General features: G+C 43.2%; 1 protein-coding gene across 2 annotated transcripts in view; it reads left to right on the top strand.

The window, feature by feature from the left end:
* Window positions 1-23,048, top strand: part of pax5 (paired box 5) — a 330,945-nt gene that overhangs the window by 288,721 nt on the left and 19,176 nt on the right. For both annotated transcript variants that reach the window (XM_072516984.1, XM_072516983.1), the window contains exon 9: window positions 13,615-13,701. In XM_072516984.1, the coding sequence (XP_072373085.1) occupies window positions 13,615-13,701 (87 nt within the window). The remainder of the gene's footprint in view (window positions 1-13,614; window positions 13,702-23,048) is intronic.

The following is a 23,048-nucleotide window of genomic DNA, read 5'->3' as shown; positions in this document are numbered from 1 at the left end:
ATGGGTATACAGTGAACTGATACAGTATGTGTGCAATGAGAATATGCAGTTTGTATACTGTGAACAGGTACAGTACACGCATGGTGAGGAAATACAGTGGGTATACAATGAAATGGTACAGTATTTGTACAATGAAAATGTGTAGTATGTATACAGTAATTGGCACAGTATGTGTACAATAGGAATTTACAGTGGGCATACAGTGAACTGCTACAGTACGTTGTTACGATCCCAGTTGATGTTATAACTGGACAAAAAGATCCCAGAATGAAACCCTGGCTCAGAAGACCGTAACTTTTATTTTTTCCAATAAAACATGGAGGAACAGAATCACAGAACGGCTAATTAGTTTTAACAACAAGAAAGAACATTTATTAAACATTAAAAGTTGTATTATTTTACAATACTTCATTACTCCCCCCTTATCTTAACAATTACACACAGATTTTCCAATTAACGTGGGTTACAAAGTACATCTTAAGCTACAATGATCTAATTAACAAAAAGTCGCTTTTAAGCACACACAATGACTCTGGTCAAACACACACAGTCTGCTCTGAGCCCAAGTTCTGATTCCTCAGAATCCCCCCAGATGGTGATCACATGAGAGTTTCTAAACTCTCCTCCCAGAAACACTCTTTAAAATCTTCTCTCATATTAATGTTTTTCCTTAGCAGTTTGAGTTCAATAATCCAGAGTAGGTTTTACAAATGACTTTATAAAAATAAAAAAAATTTAGTGTACCCAATTCATTTTTTCCAATTAAGGCGCAATTTAGCATGGCCAAGCCACCTAGCCTACACATCTTTTGGGTTGTGGGGGCAAACCCCACGTAAGCAGGGGGAGAATGTGCAAACTCCACAAGGACAGTGACCCAGAGCCAGGATCGAACCTGGGACTTCGGCGCCGTGAGGCTGCAGGGCTAACCCACTGCGCCACCGTGCTGCACACAAATGACTCTTTTAACAGCAAATCCAGTCCAGGATTTTGACTCTTTTAACAGCAAATCCAGTCCAGGATTTTACACCTCCCCCTTTAAGATTCCCTTTGTATTAATGCTTTTACACAAATTCCAAGAGCCAGCTACCCATTTATCTCAACTCATGTTCCATAGGCTGTAGTAAAATCTCAAAAACCTGTAAATCAGTTCAGATATCTTTCTGGTGCCTCAGTCTTCTTCTCAGCTCTGTCTGTCTTTACTAAACAGTGCTCTGTTCTAGTACCTTTACCCTCAGGCTTCTTGGAGACCTCTCTTCACTCTAGTTGCCTTAACTAGCTACTCTTCAGATTTCTGCACTTGTTTTCTTAATCGTTACTCCATGGTACAGCTTTTCTTCTAGCAAATCTGAGAGAAATGTACCCTCTCTAGCCTCCTAAACCAACTGCTTCTAGCAGAGTTGTTAGAGCTGCCTTCTCTCTCACTACATATCTCCAATTGTAATCACGTTCACTAAACTAAAACTTGTAGCTTCTCCAATTCACAGGGCTCCAGTTTCTGAGTTACATCCACATGCTTATATCTTTAATTTATTTTTCCTGCTATGACCCGCTCTAAGGTCTATAGAAACACAATTGGAACTTAACAAACCGCCACACATACAAACACCGTTCAGCATAAATCTAACTATAGATTTTTCCCTTCCAGGCACAGGAAAATTTTATTAAACCCCCTTACTTCTAATGTTTACCAATATAAATATAAATCCATTTCAAACAATATTTACAATGCGAATATTCAGTGAGTATATAGTGAATTGGCATGCTTTATGTACATAGCGAATGTAGAGTAGGTAAACAGTGAACTGGTGCAGTATGTGTACAGTGAGAATGTACAGTGGGTGTACAGTGAACTGGAAAAGCATGTGTACAGTGGGTATACAGTGAACTGGTTCAGTACGTGTACAATGCGAATGTACAGTGAGTATACAGTGAACTGATACAGCATGTGTACAGTGAGAATGTACAGTGGATATACAGTGAACTGGTACAGCATGTGTACAGTGGGTATACAATGAACTTGTATAGTATGTGTACGGTGAGAATGTATGTGGAGCATAATGAACTGGTACAGCATGTGAACAGTAAGAATGTACAGTGGATATACAGTGAACTGATACAGCATGTGTACAGTAAGAATGCACAGTGGGTATACTGTGAACTGGTATAGTATGTGTACAGTGAGAATGTACAGTGGGTATACTGTGAACTGGTATAGTATGTGTACAGTGAGAATGTACAGTGAATATACAGTGAACTGGTACAGTATGTGTACAGTGAGAATGTAGATATACAATGAACTGGTACAGTATGTGTACAGTGAGAATGTACAGTGACCATACAGTGAACTGATACAATATGTGCACACTGAGAATGTAGCAGATATACAATAGAATGTGTACAGTGAGAATGTACAGTGGATATGCAATGAACTGGTACAGTATGTGTACAGTGAGAACGTAAAGTGAACTGGCACAGTGTGCACTGAGAACAATACAGTGGATATACAATGAACTGGTACAGTATGCATACAGTGAGAATGTACAGTGAACTGGCACAGTATGTGTACAGTGAGAATGTACAGTGAACAGGCACAGTATGTGTACAGTGAGAATGTACAGCGAACTGGTACATTGTGTACACTGAGAATGTACAGTGAACTGGTACAGTATGTGTACAATGAGAATGTATAGTGAGTATACAGTGAACCTGTACAGTGTGTACAGTAAGAATGTACAGTCGATATACAGTGAAGTGATACAGCATGTGTACAGTGAGAATATACAGTGGGTATACAGTGAAGTGGGACAGTATGTGTACAGTGTGAATCAACAGTGAACTGGTAGTGTACAGTGTGAATGTACAATGGGCATAATGAACTGGTACAGCATGTGTACAGTAAGAATGTACAGTGTATACAGAGAACTGGTACAGCATTTGTGCAGTGTGAATGTACAGTGGGTATACAGTGAACTGGTACAGTATGTATATAGTGAGACTGTACAGTGGATATACAGTGAACTGGTACACCATGTGTACAATGAGAATGTATACGGGAGTATAGAGTGAACTGGTACAGTATGTGTACACTGAGAATGTAGTGGATATGCAGTAAACTTACAGTATATGTACAGTAAGAATGTACAGTAGATATACAGTGAACTGGTACACTATGTACAGTGAGAATGTACAATGAGTATACAGTGAACTGGTACACCATGTGTACAATGAGAATGTATACGGGAGTATAGAGTGAACTGGTACAGTATGTGTACACTGAGCATGTAGTGGATATGCAGTGAACTTACAGTATATGTACAGTAAGAATGTACAGTAGATATACAGTGAACTGGTACACTATGTACAGTAAGAATGTACAATGAGTATACAGTGAACTGGTACTGTATGTGTACAGTGAGAATGTACAGTGAATATACAGTGAAATTGTACAGTTTGTGTACAGTGAGAATGTACAGTGGATATACAGTGAACTGGTACAGTTTGTGTAGTGAGAATGTACAGGAGGTATACAGTGAACTGGTACAGTATGTGTACAATGAGAATGTACAGTGGGTATACAGTAAACGGGTACGGTCTGTGTACAGTGAGAATGTACTGTGGGTATACAGTGAGCAGGTACAGTGTGTACAGTGAGAGTGTACAGTGGCTATAAAGTGAAATGGTACAGTATGTGTACAGTAAGTATGTGCAGTGGGGCAGCACGGTGGCACAGTGGTTAGCACTGCTGCCTCACGGCGCCGAGGTCCCAGGTTCGATCCCAGTTCTGGGTCACTGTCCGTGTGGAGTTTGCACATTCTCCCCGTGTTTGTGTGGGTTTCACCCCCACAACCCAAAGATGTGCAGGCTAGGTGGACTGGCCACGTTAAATTGCCCCTTAATTGGAAAAAATGAATCAGGTACTCTAAATTTATTTTTTAAAAATGTAAAAATAAGAATGTACAGTGAATATACAGTGAACTGGTACAGTATGCGTACAGTGAGAATGTACAATGGGTATACAGTGAAGTGATACAGTATGTGTACAGTGAGAATCATAGAATCATAGAATTTACAGTGCAGAAGGAGGCCATTCGGCCCATCGAGTCTGCACCGGCTCTTGGAAAGAGCACCCCACCCAAGGTCAAGGAGAATGTACAGTGGGTATACAGTAAACTGGGACAGTATGTGTCCAGTGAGAACATACAAGAAGAAGGTACAGTGAACGGTCATGCAATGAGCAGGTGCAGTGAATGGGAATACCATGATATTGTACAGTGAAAGTGTATAGGAGGAGAAGATATACTGCAAATGCAATAAGGTGTGACAGTGAACGTGCAAACAATAACACACTGACTATTGAACAGGTACACAATGAAGGAATACCTCAACAGATATACAGTAAGAGTGGATATACAATTAATCTTTATAGGATTTGAAGCTACATTGAATGTGGCCATTACTGTCAAGTGAAATGTTTGTAGTGTGAATGTGTAATCTAGCTTAGATGTAGATTGATCTTTGACAGTTCAGCCAGAATTTTCCGTTCCCGTTCTTTCCCGGCTGATTTGGTGACAAGAGCGGGAAAACTCGTTTGAGGCCCAAATCGTGTTTTCCGTCTGCGGGAAGTTTTGCCACGATTGTCCCAACCCCCAGCCTAGTGATGTAATGGGAACCCAGAAACCTGATGCTCAACATTGGGCACACTATTATAAATTTGAATCTCGTTACCAGATCATTTACCTAATCCAAAGATGTGCGGGTTAGGTGAATTGGCCAATGATAAATTGCCCTTAATGTCCAAATTGCCCTTGGTGTTGGGTGGAGGTGTTGAGTTTGGGTAGGGTGCTCTTTCCAAGAGCCGCTGCAGACTCAAAGGACCGAATGGCCTCCTTCTGCACTGTAAATTCAATGATAATCTATGATTAATCTAGGACAAAGGTTCAGCACAACATCGTGGGCCGAAGGGCCTGTTCTGTGCTGTATTTTCTATGTTCTATGTTTCTTGAGTGGTAGCTACGGACTCAGTCCGCAGCCACCCTGGTCGGGGGCGGGTCGATCGGAGGCCAGGGGACACCTAAGAGGCAGCTGGGGAATCCGTGTGCGGGGATTGAGGGTTGGGCGGCGGCTGATTGGGGGGGACTCCTTTTTGGGTCTAGCTCCGCGGTCTGGGTCCACTATGGAGCACGGCACGGCCGCTGGAGGCATGCACGGCCTCCGATTTGGAAGTGCGGGGGCCCGTATCTGCAGCAAAAGCTGCATGATCTACTCCGGGTCCCTCCATGCCCCCTGCAGGGCTGGGAATTTGTGTCCCTTTGATCCAAGTTTTTCTGGCTTAAAACTCTACCGTTTTGACACCGGCGTGGAGACATAGTCCCAATAATGAAGAATCCAGCCCCATGGCTGTACTTCAGTCCCTATTTATCTGTCTTTGCTCCATATCTCTTGACACCCTGACCAAACAAAAACGTATTGACCTTAGTACCAGACAGTGACCTCCAGGTTTATATTACGTTGTAAATAAATTGAGCTTCATAAATGTAAAGATATAAATAAACGTAACCTGCAGCCACACGGCGCCGAGGTCCCAGGTTCGATCCCGGCTGTGGGTCACTGTCCGTGTGGAGTTTGCACATTTTCCCCGTGTTTGCATGAGTTTCGCCCCCACAACCCAAAGATGTGCAGAGTAGGTGAATTAGCCACGCTAAATTGCTCCTTAATTGGAAAAATTAATTGGGTACACTAAATTTATTTTTTAAAAATGTAAAAAATAAATAAATATACGTCGGAAAGTGACCTCGGCTTCCCGCCGTTGCTCTCTAGATATTCTATTAAACCTGGACAAGAGATTGGAGGAAATTGCAGAAAACAACATGGAAAACATTTTATTGTTTCCTTCATTTTGCTCCCCATGGGAGTCTCTAAACTTTTGGTGAAATTTAATTTGACTGCCTACAAGTGCAAGTTCATTGAAAATTGCAAGTGATAAATTCTATGGAGTAATTATTTCTTATTTTAGCAATTATTATTTGAAATATTTCATAAATGTGTTGGGGGGAGCATTAAATTTTCATAGCTGCTACTTCAGGCCAAGAATGGAACAATTACTTCACAGCAAGGTATGCCCACCTGAACCTAAGGTTCATCACTCATTTATGAAATATTAATGTCATGTGACTATTAATGACTAACGCCGTGGATGTGGAGTTGATTTGGAGTCCTGGGATGTTTCTCAAGGGTTCTTCTGTTTATTAAACACATGTTTGCTCTAGCATTAAATTCCCTGTTCTGCTGTGGGATGGAGAAAGCAGGTTGCTTAGTTAAATTTTATTTTAATCAGTGATACCGGTTGTCACTTGGTGGATGGTAGAAGTAGAAATTACCATTTCAAATGTTTGTGGGCAATTGTTAAGCTTCACCTCACATTTCCCAGAGGCCTGGGTTGCACCTAGAGTGTATGTTAAACTCCTGAAACACTGATGCCCCCAACACCAAATTAAACTCCTTCCCTCACCCATCTTATACATGAGCTCGCAGTGTTTACTGGAAGTCCCTCATGATCCCATTTGGACTGGCTGCTAGGGGGCACCTACTTGACACTATCTTTCTTTTAGTTGACTTGTTTTTTTAAATAAAGAAAAAAATTGCTTATGTCTCCATTGCACAAGATCAGTGACTAGTATTGTTCTTTCACAAGACAAGCCATTATCACAATATTATTTTTAAATAAAATACAATCACACAGCAAACCTCAGTATGGCTTTCTGAGACACTGCAGGCATCTTGTTCAAATCCAGCTATAGGTTCCTGCTGCAGAAAAGATTTAGGAAGCTCCCTAATGATCATCCTAAAATAATACAGCCCGTAAAAGGTTACGACAGGGAGTTTTGCATGAATATTCTGGCCTTCATTATTCTTTAAACAACGGTACAAAAATATTCATTTGCTTGAATCCCAATATTCCAGCTCGAGATTCTGAAATAAGAAGTGACCAATTATTTTCCAATGCTACTGATTAAAATCAGTGATGTTAATTGATTTTTTTAATGGAAAATAATTTGGTCAATCATTATTTTATTCATTTTTTAAAATAAAGTACATGTAAATACTGAAAATAAATTAGTTCAGAAAATAGAGAGCAACTCGCCCTAACTCCCACTGAGCCGCACAAGACTCTGGGTTTAAATTCTGTATACTTTTAGAAAGCCACAGAAGACTGACAACTGTGAGACCCACTGTAAGTTGGGGGAGATGACCTGCTGAGAATATTTTTGTTCAGTATATTTGTAGTCTTTGAGTTAGCAATGAGACTGCATTATGCCAAAGCAGTAGATGATTTAAACAGCCTTATCTTTGATGCATCTTCCAAGACTGACTTGGTGCGGTGCCTTAGCAGGTGTTTCCCATAAGTGCGCTTGCGACTCTCCGACCAGCCCCTCCCACCATCCTATTCATATTAATGGAACAGGAACACCACAGGATAAGGAGAAGAGTTGAAGTTATGCACCATCTTTCATAGCTTCAGCATGTCTGCAAATGAAGTACTCTAAAGGTATAGTCACTGTGGTAAAGTGCAACCAATCTGCGCGCAGTTCAAACAGCAATGAGATAAATGACCAGATAATCCATTTTCATGAATTTTTCTTTAAAGAGATAAATATTGGCCAGGACACAAGTAAAGCCTCTGTGCTCTTCTTCAAATAGTGTCATGGATTCCTTTACCTGAGATGGCACATGCACTTGGTTAAAAGTCTCAGTCAAAAATGGTACGGCCAAAGGTGTAGCACTCCCTCGGTATTACACTGAACTGTCAGGCTAGATTATGGACGCAGGTTTATGGACAGTAGCCTGAATTTGCAAGCTCTTGACTCAGAGGCGAAATTGCTATTATGGTGCCAACACTGGCTCCAAATGCATTTGTGTTATTTAATTTCTTTGAGCAGGCTGCATTTTCTTTTCTTAAAATAAACTGTTGCTGTTAATTCTTGCTAACGCTTGTAAACTGAAATAGCTTCGCTGTTATTATGATAAAGGATGGAGTATACACAGATATCCACTTTTTACGGAGCTAATTCATGCTTTTAATCTATTCTGTTTGGAGCACATTAGAATTTTTTTTCATTCCGTTTCCCATTTTTTAAGCACAAATTCAAGCTGGTTTTAATTAATTCATAGGAAAAGCAAAACTGTTAAAATAAGAAATTAAGTTAAATTAAATTAAATTGAGGTTTATTTTATTTTCTTCTCCTGAGAGTTTAATCCTAGTAGGTATCGTGGAGATGCTCTGCTCTCTATTTGATCTGCTTCATACAGACTCACTTGTACTAATTCTATTGCCTACAGTCTTTATGTTAATTTCAAACATGTTCTGACCCTGTGGACCTATGATCCTAATATTTTAAATGTATGCTGTGCTCTATGACAGTATTATATTCAGAATGTGGAGTGGGAGGATGCAAGATTGCCACCTTACTCCACCTTTTGAAATTCACCTGTAGGTTGCCCCACCCGCTCTCCCTTGGGTAACTGGATATTCCACTTGTTACCCCGTGTGCTTTGTTGGTCGATCTGGTGTAAGGATTTTAATAATCTTAACTTACCAAAATTATGACAAAAATATGTGTCAGATGACGGGTCTTTCAATTCTCTCCAGACACGGTGCTAACCATCCTGATGATCCCTTATATAAACCCACTGGGCCTTGCAACTAAATGCGATGCTGTTTACTTCAGAGAGAAATCGGGAAACTTCTGAAAATGTAACCACAATTCAAGTATCGACACCGTGATGAATGGGAGTTACAATCCAGTGGGATCGACACTGGTCTTTCATCTAGGCTCAAATCCAGCCCAGACAGATGAGATGAAAGTCCCTGTGGCTGTGGGTTGGACAATGTCAATGCAGTTTCTCGTGGCCCCAGAGCAGTTAACGGCTACTAATTAGCAGTCTCGTTCAGAGAGGCAACAGGATGGCTGGGTGGGGAAATGGGAAAATCTCACACTAGTGTCGGGCAGAGATACTCTTCTGGGACAGTAGCTGAAACATGTTGTTGGGACAAGAAGAAGGTGTAGGGAGTTTTCCAGATATTTAAAGAAACTATATCAGATTTGTGAGCGCATGGAGCTGACATGGATTAAGGAAATAACTCAGTAACCCATAACTTGATGAGCACCAAAATGGCAATTTAAAAGGAAGGTAAAAGAAATCGGCATCATCTCAAACTTGTTGCAGGTTGATGCTGGAAATATAAGTTTTTATTATTTTTTAATTCAGCGAAGGTTTCATACTGTCTGAGGTTATGGTGCAGCACAATCAGTGCTGAAGCTGCAATTCCACGCTCCCAGTAGGGAATTACGTTCTAAGGACGTGTGGGTTGGAGTCAGGGTTATAAGACTGTCGCCCCAGTTGTGTTTCCTCGGAGCTTTGCTTCCTGCTGGGAGTTTGAGATTGTGGAATGAGTCCTTTGGAAACTATAACACACGAGACCATCATGTCTCTGCTTCATTTGCATATCCCTGTCCTTGCATCGTAGACTTCCATATTTTTTCATTTTCACTTATCCAGTTCCATCCTAAATCATGTTACAGTCATCGCTTCATTAACCCCTTTGTGGTGAAAAATTCCATGTTCTAATAATCCTTTGTATGAAAAGAATGCAATTTTTCCAGTCTTAATCCTCAGTCTGTGTGCTCTTGTTACTGATTTGCCAACCAGTGGGAGCAATCCTTCATTGTTTCGCCACTCAAAATATCATAGCTTTGTTAATCTTTATTAGGACCCCATGTGAAAAGCACATGGTACTTGTATATATAGATGCATGTGTTTCAGTGGTACCAGGCATGAGGGTTGATAAGAGCCAACATCCTCCTTTGATAGGAAGGCTTGGGTTGATCAAGGGGTGGTGGATCAAGGGGGCTTGTCTGGCACTGGGTATGGATAAGGTTTATTTGGTGACATGCCTTTGGATATTGATGTGGGCAGGGGTAGGAAGACACCAGGCTAATGGCATGATCGCAAGGGAGAAGTAAAGAAATAAAATGTATTTATGTTGTATCTTATCATGGCCTCAGGGAACACAAAACACTGCACAGCCAACAAATTCATTTTGAAATATAGTCACCATTGTTATGTAGGCAAATGCAACAACCAGTTTCTATTCGGCAAGGGATCATAATTGGAGATGAATGACTCGGCCAATTTATATTTGCTTGTGTTGATTGGAAATGAAATATTGCCTCAGGACCTTCTGCTCATCCTAAATGGTGAGATGGGGTATTTTATACCTGGGGTCACAGTTTAACACCTCAATCTGAGAAAGAACCCAAAACCTTGTGTGTCTGAGGTGACAGTGCTTCCATTGAACCAGGGAGATCCCAATTGCAATGTTACCTCGCACATGGCAGAAATGTGACTAACAGCCTGATGATCACAAGGATTGATCAGGTGGAAAGCAACAAGAACCCATTTTGAATAAAAACATGCACTAACTTGAAAACTGTGATGGTAATTTATGGATTCTAAATCCGAAATTGTTCCTGTGCTGAGTTAATGTCAACTGACATCAAAACAGTGAATGCTGGTCAGTCAGCATTTGCAAAGAGAAAAGGCAGGTTCGGGCCCTTCAGGTGCAATTGTTAACCAACAAGACGTTTTTCTGATGGCGGGTTACACAGGAAACATTAGCCAGTCTTTTTTCTTTGCAGATCCTGAGTCCAATATTTTCTGCCTTTTGTGCTGATTTTTCGAATGTTGTGTTTTTTAAAATTCGAATCGCCCGGATTTTAACCTACTTGCCATTGACTTCAGTGGAGAATAAAACTGAACAGTTGTAAGTTGAATGTCCAACCTGAACCTGGACAGGTTAGATTTAAATCCAAGACTGAATCAGATTGCTCGTAATCTTCATGTTATAGTTAGTCTGAGAGGAACTACTAACCACAAATCCACGCCATCACTAAGGCCGACTATTTCCACGTCCATAGCATTCTCTGCCTGTTCTCTGCCTCAGCTTATCTTTTGTTGAACCCCTTATCCAAGCCATTGTTACCCCAAGACTTGACTCTTCCAATGCATTCCTGGCTGGTCCCCCATCTTTCGCCCTTTGTTAACTTGAGGTCATCCAGAACTCCGCTGTCCCTGTCCTATGTACCAAGTTCAATTCATCCACGACCACACGCTCGCTAAGCTAAATTGGTGATTGCTTAAGGAACTCTCAATTTTATGGGGAGGTGGTGGTGTAGTGGAATTATCGTTGGACTAGCAATCCAGAGACCCAGGCAATGCCCTTCGGTGGAATTTGAAATAAATTACAAAAAAATCTGGAACTGAAAATCTATATGATGACCATGGAACCTTTGTCCTAAAAACCCATCTGGTTCACTAATGCCGTTTAGGGAAGGAAATCTGCCATCCTTACCTGGTCTGGCCTACATGTGACTCCAGACCCATAGCAATATGGTTGACTAGGGATGGGCAATAAATGCTGGCCTCGGCCAGAGATGCCCACAATCTGTAAATTAATTTTTTAAAATACCATCTTTGTTTTCAAATCCCTCCCTATCTCTGTGAGCCGATCCTTCGATCTATCTCCACGCCCCCAATTCTGGCCTCTTGAATATCCCTGATTTTAATCGCTCCACTCTTGGTGGCTGTGCCTTTAGCCCCCAAGTCCCCAAGCTCTGGATTTCCTCCCTAATAAACATCAGCTTCTCTCCCCTCATTTCGGATGCTCCTTAAAATGTATCTGTTCGACTAGGTTTTTGGTAACTCGCCTGCTCTATATGGCTCAGATCCAAATTTTGTTTGATAATGCTCCTATGCCACACCTAGGAAGATCTTGCTGTCTTAAAGGCACTATATAAATGCAAATATTGTTGTTGTAAAGTGTTTTACTTTAGTGATGGGGATGTACAGTATTTAAAGTGGATGTCCGAGGGCTAGTCTTAAATTTGATTCCTTTCGTGTCTGCAGAGAATGAATGGTGTTTGCAGGGGTGCTGTTGGCCACACAGACATTTCATCCGAGAGCACAGCCCACCGAGGCTTTATTTGTGGAACTTAAAGACCTTTGGACCCCTTAAAAACTCAATCCTTCATTTCACTGTTAATTGGGATCTTTGTTTATTATTTGTCATGTTCGTTCAGTGTGATTATGCCAAAGCTTTTCCCAAGAAGCCACACAGATTGCTATTAAGTTGCAAACTGCAGCACCTCTGATACCCATTGGGAAGATTTTACAGCTGAAACACAAAGGGTCCACTTGAGGCTAATTAATCAGTAATCATTAAACATTTTGTGTTGTTAGGCAGGCAGTGGACTGGGATGTAAAGAAAATTAGCGGCCCTTAAAATTCTTGTGTTTGATGTTTATTAAGGTGTTTTTTTTTCCTCTCTGGGACTCCTCATCACGGTTGATGATTGAACAGTTCAGCTGTCAAGAATTACCGCTGATGGACAGTGGCATTTCCATAAAGGGGCCGGCAAGCTGTTTAGATGTGCATTGATCTGGTATAGTTTTACTCAGCTCCTGCCACATCTCCAGCACAGCCTGGCTCCTGTTCGATATGCAGAATATTTCTGGATGAAGCGAGCGATTCTGTCATTGAGCTGATGGTGCTCAGTGACTCTTGCAGCTCTCCACTGGTCTATACTGCAGGAGCCTGACACCCTGACCACTGAGGCATAAAAAGCAGAGAATTGGAAGTCTGAGCCTGTCAGGCCCTAGCGCATCCCCCTGAGAGCAAGGAAGGAGGGGGGTGGTGGTGGGAACGAAGGGAATCGCATCGTGAAATGTCGGCTTGCTTCAAATCATTTGAGCAGGAGTGCAGCTGATGAGTTTAAATCTCCCATTGCCTGCTGATTAATATGCAGAGCAACACAGATTGCCATCACCTCATCCGCACAGCTAAAGGATGGGGAAGGCGGAGGCACTCCTGTCAGTACTGAGGTGTAAGGGAAAGTTTGGGGAACAAAGGAAGCAGACTTGGTTAAATTCTGAGAGAAGGCAACAAATATTTTAATTAAGTCATTTAGCCAACCAAGGAGCGTGTTTTAAATGGCTAGTTATTGTTTTTGCTAACATATTAATATTAATAATTTTCTGAACCATAGGACTAGGCCATTTGCATTGGCTTAGTGTTCAGAACTTACAAAATATATGTGGTGATAATCATAGTGTGGCTTCAATTCTTGATATCTGACATTGTATCTGTGATGTGAAAAACAGTGAGGATTGTAGAAAGCAGATAAGAGGCAGAGGGACGTAGAAAATTGGTATGGAAAATATCTACCAGACACAATGCCAATAAACTCCTATTAATTAGTGAAGCCAGCTAGTTGATTGTGTTCATAAATCTCAACGTATTTTCCAGCGGATTCCTTGTACCAACAAGTCCCACATGTTACATGTGATGTAGTTGAATTATTGAAGGTTTGAGTTTCACAGAAAGTGAAGAAACACATTAATTGTAATGTGCGACTAGATGCAGATCAGTTATTAATGATCGTTGGGTTCGTAATATTGAACCACTTCACTATATTTCTTCAACTGTGGGACAACCTAGACTAATTAACTCTGTAATATTTACATTATTTCACCCTCTTTGTGCTCTTTCTTGTTTTAGGGAGTGATTTTTCTGGGAGTCCATATTCCCATCCGCAGTATACAACTTATAACGACTCCTGGAGATTTCCCAATGCTGGATTATTAAGTAAGTGCTTCTTCAGGTTATTCACTTTTGAAAGATCTTGTACAATAAAAGGGGCTGGTTTAGGACAGGGCTAAAGAGCTGGCTTTGAAAGCAGACCAAGGCAGGCCAGCAGCACGGTTCAATTCCCGTACCAGCCTCCCCGAACAGGTGCCGGAATGTGGCGACTAGTGGCTTTTCACAGTAACTTCATTTGAAGCCTACTTGTGACAATAAGTGATTTTCATTTCATTTCATTTCATAAAATGCTTGTGGCCATTTTTACCTGTCGCCATTATTTAGGTTTTTTTTGTGTATTTTGCGATGATGAGTAATTTGTGTACAAGTGATGGATCCCTCTTCTCCAAGCTGATTGAAGAAGGTGCCTAGATATCTTTATGTTTATTTTCTTTTTCAACCTCCAAGTCTCGCGCATCATGAGCTTCCAAGGACTTTATCAGTGCTGTTTTGGAACTGGCCACTAGCAGGTGCAAAAGGCCACCTTGGAATTGATTCTGTCCCTTCCCCTCCCCCCTCGGTCCCATTTCAATGAGCAGATGTGGGGAGATCATTTGGCATTCCGCTTGCAATGCCCTCATTTCCTCACTCTATGGCACAGCTCTAGATGCCACAGTTAGTTGTTCATTAATCTCCAATTTTCCATATCAATTTTTGTGTGGGAATGTGTTCATTGAATGTAAAAGCAGAGCGCTTTCTAAATAAACAGTGAAATGATGGAGTGTGGCAGTTAAATACAAACCAATAAGGTGTGGTATATGTTGGGAAATTATACAGTAAGGTAAAATATAGGAAAGATTAAATGTATGTGGAGTTGAGCATTTCATACATGAGGTACATGCAATGTTACAATATATTGGCCTGAATTTTCAGGTGCAGGGGCTCGACCCCAGCCATCCGAGGGGTTGTCGGGGAAAGCATCTCCGAATCCAATAGGCCCGATGCCATTCAGCTCTAACAAAGTTGATTGGCAGAAGGTGGGACTACCGCTCATCACCAGGAGGGGGACCTGCCTTGGAGAGCTGCCGGCGAATCAGATTGGGGGTGTAGAGAAGGCCTGGGAGGTCGTGACTGGAGTGGGGTGTCGGGAGTTAGATCGGAGATAGGGATAATGCAAATTTGGCTTTGTCCCCCGATCTACCATTCGCCCGGCAGCCTACAAAATGGGTTTGGGTGAGTAAAAGCCCTTGAGTGGCCACTTTAATTGGGGCAAAAGAAGGCTTCCTGTTCAGGACCTTGCCCACCCTGATGTATAATTGCACCAGGACTGGGCAGGCGGGATCCTGGAGGAAGTCCCAACTATGTAATTTCACTCTTCAAAACTTGGGGGAGTGTAGAATTTGGGGCATTATCTATAATGTATATCATTCCATACCATAAAATTCTTTAAATCTGATTTGTTCCTTTTGTGTATCTGTTTTACCAGTACTGGAGGAGCATGACTGGGTCCACTCACTCTGCTCTGGGGTTTTGTCAATAATGGTGGCTCTTCTTTTTTTTTAAATTCATTTTCTATACAAGTCTACCTCACTAATGTTGTGGACTATAATTTCCTCTCTTCCTCACCTCACCAAATTCTGCCTGGTATTCATTACATCGTGATGTTGTTTGGTTTTAGACTCACATATCCAGTGATTGAGGATTTGAAAAAAAAAGATATTTATGGGATGTGGGTGTAGCTGGTTCGGCCGGCATTTATTCCCATCCCTAGTTGCCCTTCAGAAGGTGGTGGTGAGTTGCCTTCTTGAACTGCTGCAATCCTTGAGGTGCAGTTATACCCACTGTTGGGGAGGGAGTTCCAGGATGTTGCCCCAGCGACAATGAAGGAGCGGCGATATATTTCTAAGTCAGGGTGGTGAGTGACTTGGAAGGGAACCTCCAGGTGGTGGGGTTCCCAGGAATTTGCTGCTCTTGTCCTTCTAGATGGTAGTGGTCGTAGGTTTGGAAGGTGCTGTCTCAGGAACCTTGGTGAGTTACTGCAGTGCATCTTGTAGATGGTACACACGGCTGCCACTATTCATCGGTGGTGGGGGATTTGAATGTTTGTGGAAGGGGGAGCAATCAAGTGGGCTGCTTTGTCCTGGATGGTGTCCAGCTTCTTGAGTGTTGTTGGAGCTGTACTTTATACAGGCAAGTGGAGAGTATTGCATTACACTCCTGACTTTACATAGAGTTTACAGTGCAGAAGGAGGCCATTCGGCCCATCAAGTCTGCACCGGCTCTTGGAAAGAGCACCCTACCCAAGGTCAACACCTCCACCCTATCCCCATAACCCAGTAACCCCACCCAACACTAAGGGCAATTTTGGACACTAAGGGCAATTTATCATGGCCAATTCACCTAAACTGCACATCTTTGGACTGTGGGAGGAAACCGGAGCACCAGGAGGAAACCCACGCTTGTGCCTTGTAGATGGTGGACAGGCTTTGGGGGGGCAAGAGGTGAGTTACTCGCCGTAGGATTCCTAGCTTTCGACCTGCCCTGATGGCCACAGTATTAATATGGCTAGTCCAGTTCAGTTTCTGATCAATGGTAACCCTAGTATGCTGATTGTGGGGTATTCAGTTGTCAAGGGGCAGTGGTTAGATCCCCTCTGGTAGGAGATGGTCATTGTCTGGCACTTGTGTGGTGTGAATGTAACTTGCCACTTATCAGCCCAAGCCTGGATATTGTCCAGGTCTTGCTGCATTTGGACATGGACTGCTTCATTCCCTGAGGAGTTGCGAGTGGTGTTAAACATTGTGCAGTCAGCCGCAACATCCCCACTTCTGACCTTATGATGGAGGGGAGGTCATCGATGAAGCAGCTGAAAGTTTGATCCTCGCTTCCACCTGTCTCGATTTGAACGTTGTTGGTGGGAGAGGTCTCAGTTGGAGGCTGCACCACCTCTCTGTATGGGAAGGGCACGGGGGGAGGGTTAAATAGGAGCGCAAGGTCATCACAAGTGGTGGTCTTTCAGCCTTCTGACAGCAGGTTACAGGTTGTGTTCAGCGAGGACTTGGACCAGACTGTCGGTTACTGGGAGCAAGGTCTGAAGATGCAACTTTACATGACTTGTTTAGGAACCATTGTATTATAATTTGGTGCTGTACATGTAACTAGTAAGAGAGTTAGTATGTATAAACAAGATGTAACGTTGTGGTATTGCATGACATATACTAGAAAAACTGTATACACAGGGTCTGTTAATATAGTGTGGTATATAATATATAAGACACTATAATGTAACAATAGAACGATGACAAAGTAGATAAAGGAAATCACTGTGTAGAGTATACAGTAAAATAGAATTATGTAGGACCTGGTGTGATGCTGGGTTGTCTGAACCATTCAGTTAAAGGCAACCGGGGTTGAGCAATAAATACTGGGTTTAAAATGATGTCCATATCTTCTGAATATTTTGAAAGTATTGGGTAGGTTGCATGAGGTGCATGTTATTGCTGTACCCCATGCCCTGACTTATGTCTTATCTCTATGTTCCGCGGTCCTCCTATAATCCTGGACATCCAGGTTGTGTCCTTTGGTATTTTGTGAAAATTCTAGGCCTCATGATCTCATGCTTAAATGCATTCTGTCCTGTTTTATAACCTCTGGTCAGATGTCTATTGTGTTTTAAATGGAGAATGGGTGGGATTCTCTGGCCACCCTGCAGCGTGTTTCTCAGCAGTGGGAGGTGCTATCAATGGATTTCCCACTGAGTCTACCCCATGCACGCTGCCGGGAAACCCGCTGCAGGGGTGTGTCCTCGGCAGGACCAGAAGATCCAACCAGTGTGAAGAGCCAGTCAACTCCTAGTCAACTCTCATTCAGCCAATAACCATTTGTTCTGACATCCCTACTAAACAAAATAGAAGGACCAAGTGATCAGAGGATGTCCAGTCGATCTTTCTCTGTTGGGGACAGTGAGGGACATGAGAGGGGGGGGGGGTTGTATATTCTATAGTAATCATATATTACATCAGAACCAGGGTACAATTTAATGAAAAAACAGCAGAGTCCTGTTTTGGGCGAATTTCAAGCACCAGGAAAGACCCTACTATTGAACGGGACTCTGTTATTATGGAATGCTCCCCGAGGCCACACTTAGCATAATTTACTGCACTGAGAAGCTCTGCAAGAAGAGATCTGGGGCCAATCTTAAATGACACCCTGATCTCTTGAACCCCCCCCCACCCCATGTGACCCCCAGGCCTACAATGCCTCAACCTGCCTGTTGTGGGGTCCTTGTGCCTCCCTGTACCCCACCACATATGGGCAGGGCAACCCCCAGGCCAAATTCCCAGCATGGACAAAATGCCAGCTTGGCACCTTGGCACTGCCAGCCTGGCATTCTGGCAGTGCCACAGTGGCACCTGGGTGGTATTACCAGGGAGCCCAGGTAGCACTGGCAGTGCCAAGGTAGCATCAGTGCCAGGGTGCCACCCTTCCCAGAGGCCAACTATTCGGGGGGGGGGGTCTCCAATAACCTGGGTCCACCGCCCCTCATGTGCCATTCCACCTGATTCCCGTTTATGGAGACCAGTGCTAAATAATGGAGTCTCCACAGTGAGGCCAATAGATTCTGGTTAGCTCTTAATTGCACACTTCACTATGCAAATCTATTGTTCAACCTCGTGGGTGTCGCGAGCATCGGCAATCCTGGAAGAGGCCTCTCGCGGAATTTACTGGCTGCATCCCGCTCCAATTCCGGCCTGGTCAGTAAATTGCGCCCCAAGACTCTAAATCATTCCAAACATCAATTTTTCTACACTTGATTGACCGTACTCTCATGTTTATCATCAATATAATGTCAAATCTATGCGTTACTCAACTTAGTTCTAAAACACATCATCTTTGCCAACACATAGCCCCATCAATACATGTAGAGCATTTCCCTTCAGTGTCTACCTTTCCATTTCTCCATAGATCACCCTGGTGGAAAAGCTTTGTGTATTCCCATAATCCTTTGAACAATGCCATTGGTACCTCCATGCTTCTAGTAAGGCCATCCATGGCAGCATGGTCGGGAGAGGGGGGGACCTGTTGATGCCAGACAAAGTGTTGTCTATTGAAAGGCCACACAAAAGCAGGACAGGCGGAGGAAGACTGGGTGCAATTCTTCCAAATAATTCTGTGTGGTTGGCACAATCCACCATGTTTAGAAATTTCTTTGGAGGGGGGCATGTTTTGCACCGGCATTGAGAAGAGTGGGCTTAATCACACCAGCAAGCCCGGCTTCACCGAGATTGGGGAACCATTTTGAAAGGACTCCCCGATCTTGAAGTGACAGTTAGTGCTCGCACCATCTTCGCTGGCATCAAATACCGCCCCCCCCACACAACGTGGCCCTCTCAATAGGTTTCCTCTTCAGGCCCTGGCCCTTGGCAATGCCCTGGCCCTTGTCAATGCCTTGGCTATGTCCCCAACCACTCAGGGCTACAATTGCCTCCAAGCCCCCCAGTGTGATCATCACGTCTGGTTTCCGATTATGGAGATCCATAGTGATTCATGCCGGCGGCAGGGGAATAGCAGGAGCCGGGAGAATTTGGCTCCAAGCCAATTTTGACTATTTAAAAGCTACTTTTAATATGCTAATCTGGTTCACCCTGAGTGAGGGCATGAACCAGATCACGTCACCTGAAGCGGGCCGGGAGCATCGGAAACTGATTGACGCCCAGTGCAAATTTTGTTTTGGGCTTCTCCCGACATAGCACGACTTGCGGCAGGTGCAACTCAACCAGACAATCACTCCCTGTGTCTATTAGCGGCTGCAATGGTGGGAGAAGACTGCAGCTGTAGGGATTCTTGGGGGGCCAGGTTGTGAACCTGGGAGTCCCTAGTCAAGAATCTTCACACAGGTAATAGATGCATGAATATTTCTGGACACTTGTGTTGGGACAGAGGTGTCTTTGGGCAGCAGCATCTGTGACTGACCATTCCAATATACAATGGTTTAAAATCCCAGTTAAGAATTGAGAGAGCCCTAATTTTCCTGTGACTAATCACTCACGTTTATATTTCCAATACAATTTATACGGACGGTGTTTCTAATGGTTTCTTTTCCTTTACAACATTGGCTAGTCTGTGAGGTGATGCACAGCTTTCCACACAATGCTAGTTCAACATGGCTGCCCGTTTCGGTCTGTCATATGACTAGGACTGCCGCTGGTGAGCAGTTGTGAAATGTGATTGTTTGGGGTGTTCTTTTAGCGCAGATGTTGACAGGACTGAAAATTAAAATAAAATACTTAAAACAAAGTAGAAATGAATAAAGGGGAAGAGAGTTCAAATTGATACTTTAAAGAACACTAAATGCAAGTAACAAAATCTAATGAAGAAAAATGATCCAATTTCATGCTCTTTGAATGTGATAACTCCTGTGCCATTTTAGCTCATTACTTTTAACTTGACGTAGATCAAGATAAATTTCTTTTGATGCATTGTTGCTATCTCCTCTTTGACACCGATCTGCGTATTACTGCAGAATTTAACTCGAGCTGACAGAATCCCCAATCTAATACACCCAACTAGTTAAGCACTTATTTTTTACAAGGGTAGGAGGTCATCGTCTGTGGCTGTTTGTCCCACAACTGTTAAATAGTTAGGACTTCTCCGGGGTTGATGTCTTGTCCTCTCGAGGTGTCTTGGCCTATGAAAATGTCTTTGACCATTAGTGTTCCTGAGATGTTAGGAGAAGGATGTTATTGGCGTGCATTTGACCTGATTAATTTTAGACCAAATGCTGCTGGATTTATTCATCAATCTGTACTAGCCTCACAAAAAATGTACACCGGCAATTTTTCCTATTGCTTCCAAATGTCACAATCAGACTGCCTATCCCACCCAAATGGACTGGATAACTGGGGCCACCTCCATGAATGGCTCCTGATTTTGCTGTTTTCAGTCACATTGAAACACAATTAGACTTTCTCTGTCCAATATTTACTTCCCCCTTTTGGACCAGCCCATTATTCCCATTCAATGGTATTAAGATATTAACCGGGCTTGTTAGTTTATCGTCACCTAATTCCATTCTTATTCAAATGGTTGCAGACACCGCTCTCTTTCTGTTGCTGCACCATTATTGCTGGGATTCCCAAGGATCTTTCCTTGGCTTCCACCCAGCTGGCAACCCAGAGGTCCTGCTGAATTTAACTGCAAAAGCTCATTTTTAAAAATTCCATCCCGGCAAGCAGCCAAATTAGGCTGGCAGCTGCTGAGTGGGGAAACAAACAGCCCATGGGAATAGTCCTCTGTGGTCGATAGTGAGCAGCCTGAGATTTGGGCTTGTGGGGTCAGGGGTTTATTTATTTAGCGAATGCAAAGTTTGCCAAACCATTCCTTCCAGTCTTACTGTGTTGAGTATGGATAGGCCTCAGCTGAGTCTGTGGATTGGACATCCTTCTATGATGTGGTGCATGGTTTTCTCTCTCCCACAGGCACATGGGGGATGGTACTAATGCCCCATCTGTGGAGGTTGGCCAAGCAGGGGCCGTGGTTGGTCCTGAACCTGTCAAGTGTGGACCCCTCTTTCCTTGGAAGGTTGAAACCAGGCAGCTGTTGGGTTGAGTTTGAGACTAGGTTTGTTTGTCATGTCCAATGATTCCAATTCACTTGTCGAGGTGGAATCCATAGAATCCCTACAGTGCAGAAGGAGGCCATTCGGCCCATCAGGTCTGCACTGACCCTCTGAAAGAGCACCCTACATAGGCCCACTCCCCCGTCTTAGCCCTGTAACCCTCACCTCACCTGCACATCTTTGGACTGGAATTTGTGTTGCAGTCACGTCTGGGAGAGTTTTCCCAGCTTGGTCTTCTTGATGGGAGTCGTACCTTGGGTGAGCTGAATAGATCAGCATGGAGTGGTAAGTGGGGGCATTGCAAACTTTTTCTATCATTTTATGGGTGTTGCAAGTCGGTAGTTATGTGGAGGAGTGATATTTGCCAAGACACGGAGCCAATGAGTTGGTGTTGAGCATAGTATTCCAGTTATGCTATGCATGGTAGCATTCAGTTGAGTGTCAACTCTTTGTTTGTCTGATGATCTTGACCAAAGAGGGGCACAGTATTCTGCTGCTGTGTATGAGAGTGCAAGAGCTGACACTTGAGGGTGGTGTTTTTAGATGTTCCCGGAAGGTCAGTGTCCTATCTAAGGTCACTCTGAGGTATGTTGGAGTTGGGTGCTGCTTTAACTTGTAGCCATTCATTTGGATGTTAAGCTGTTTATTGGCTTCTGCATTGTAAAGATGGATTAAACTGAATACTGTTTCTGCAGGACTTGGCGTGAGTCACCATGTGTTGCTGCATTGTTCACGTTTTGACCAAGTCCTTGTTTAGTGTCCGGCCCAAGTTGTCGAAGTTACGAAACCAATGTTCTCAGCATATATGACGTTTCAGGAGGTAGTTTTTGGAAGATCATTTGTGTACAAGTTGAACCGGGTTAGAGCCAGTACTGAGCTTCGAGGAGTCCATTGCTTTGTTCTTTTCCATGTATCTTTTGCCTCACTTAGGTGAACTCTGAACCTTTCATTGTTCCACAGTGTTCTGATGCTTTTATTCATATTGGGGGGGGGGGGGGGGGGGAAGAGAGAGTCCTTGCAGAAACAAGCTTAGTCAATGCTAAGCACATCTTCTACAACTGGGATATGGGGTCAGGGGTCAGAATTCTCACACGGCAGCAATTAAATTGAAATCAGGCTTCCAGGTGCACTATGGGAGCCAGATGTAGGCCTGCTAATAAAGTGTCCTGCATCTCCACAGCAGGACACCTGTTCATCTCGTTATCCGCTATCATAACAATGGTAGCCAGCGCAAGTGAGTCATGTTGGAGAGGCATTTGGTATTTTTTCAGAATAAAACCCCCCAAGAGCAATCATGGCAGAGTATAATCCAGGCCGTTGTCTTCAGTTCCTGCCACAAGCTCTATTCCCTAGTTACCAACTTCATTCCACTCCCTGGGCACTGGCTCATAGTGGAGTAGACTCTGTAGAACTGTTTGTAATTTAGCATCCTTGTTGCTGTGCTTCTGACCCCATATCCTCCCCATCAGAAAGACAGCCTACTTCCTATCAATTTCTGCCCAGGCTCAACCGATGTTTTCTGAAACTCTTCCTCCATTCTTTTGCTACTTCTAGATCAACTATTGGCTGGTCTTGCACCCTCTGAGAATATCCTCGCAAAATGAAGTGTTAACATGTTGAACCATGGTGCTGGATGGCAGCTGGTCAAGTTTCTCATCTCAAACAGGGAGGAGGCAAAGCAAGGAACCTCTCCGCAGTGAGGCATTTGATCCAAGTCAAGTTTGTGTACCTACTGACAGATAGAGTAGCTTTACAGTTTATCTATCTGCTCCTCAGTAAGATACAATGTGAGGGG

The sequence above is a fragment of the Scyliorhinus torazame genome, chromosome 9 (genome assembly GCF_047496885.1).
Source record: "Scyliorhinus torazame isolate Kashiwa2021f chromosome 9, sScyTor2.1, whole genome shotgun sequence".
In the NCBI taxonomy this organism is placed as follows: domain Eukaryota; kingdom Metazoa; phylum Chordata; class Chondrichthyes; order Carcharhiniformes; family Scyliorhinidae; genus Scyliorhinus; species Scyliorhinus torazame.
The sequence above is the reverse complement of the archived record's forward strand: the minus strand, read 5'-3'. Positions and strand labels throughout refer to the sequence as shown.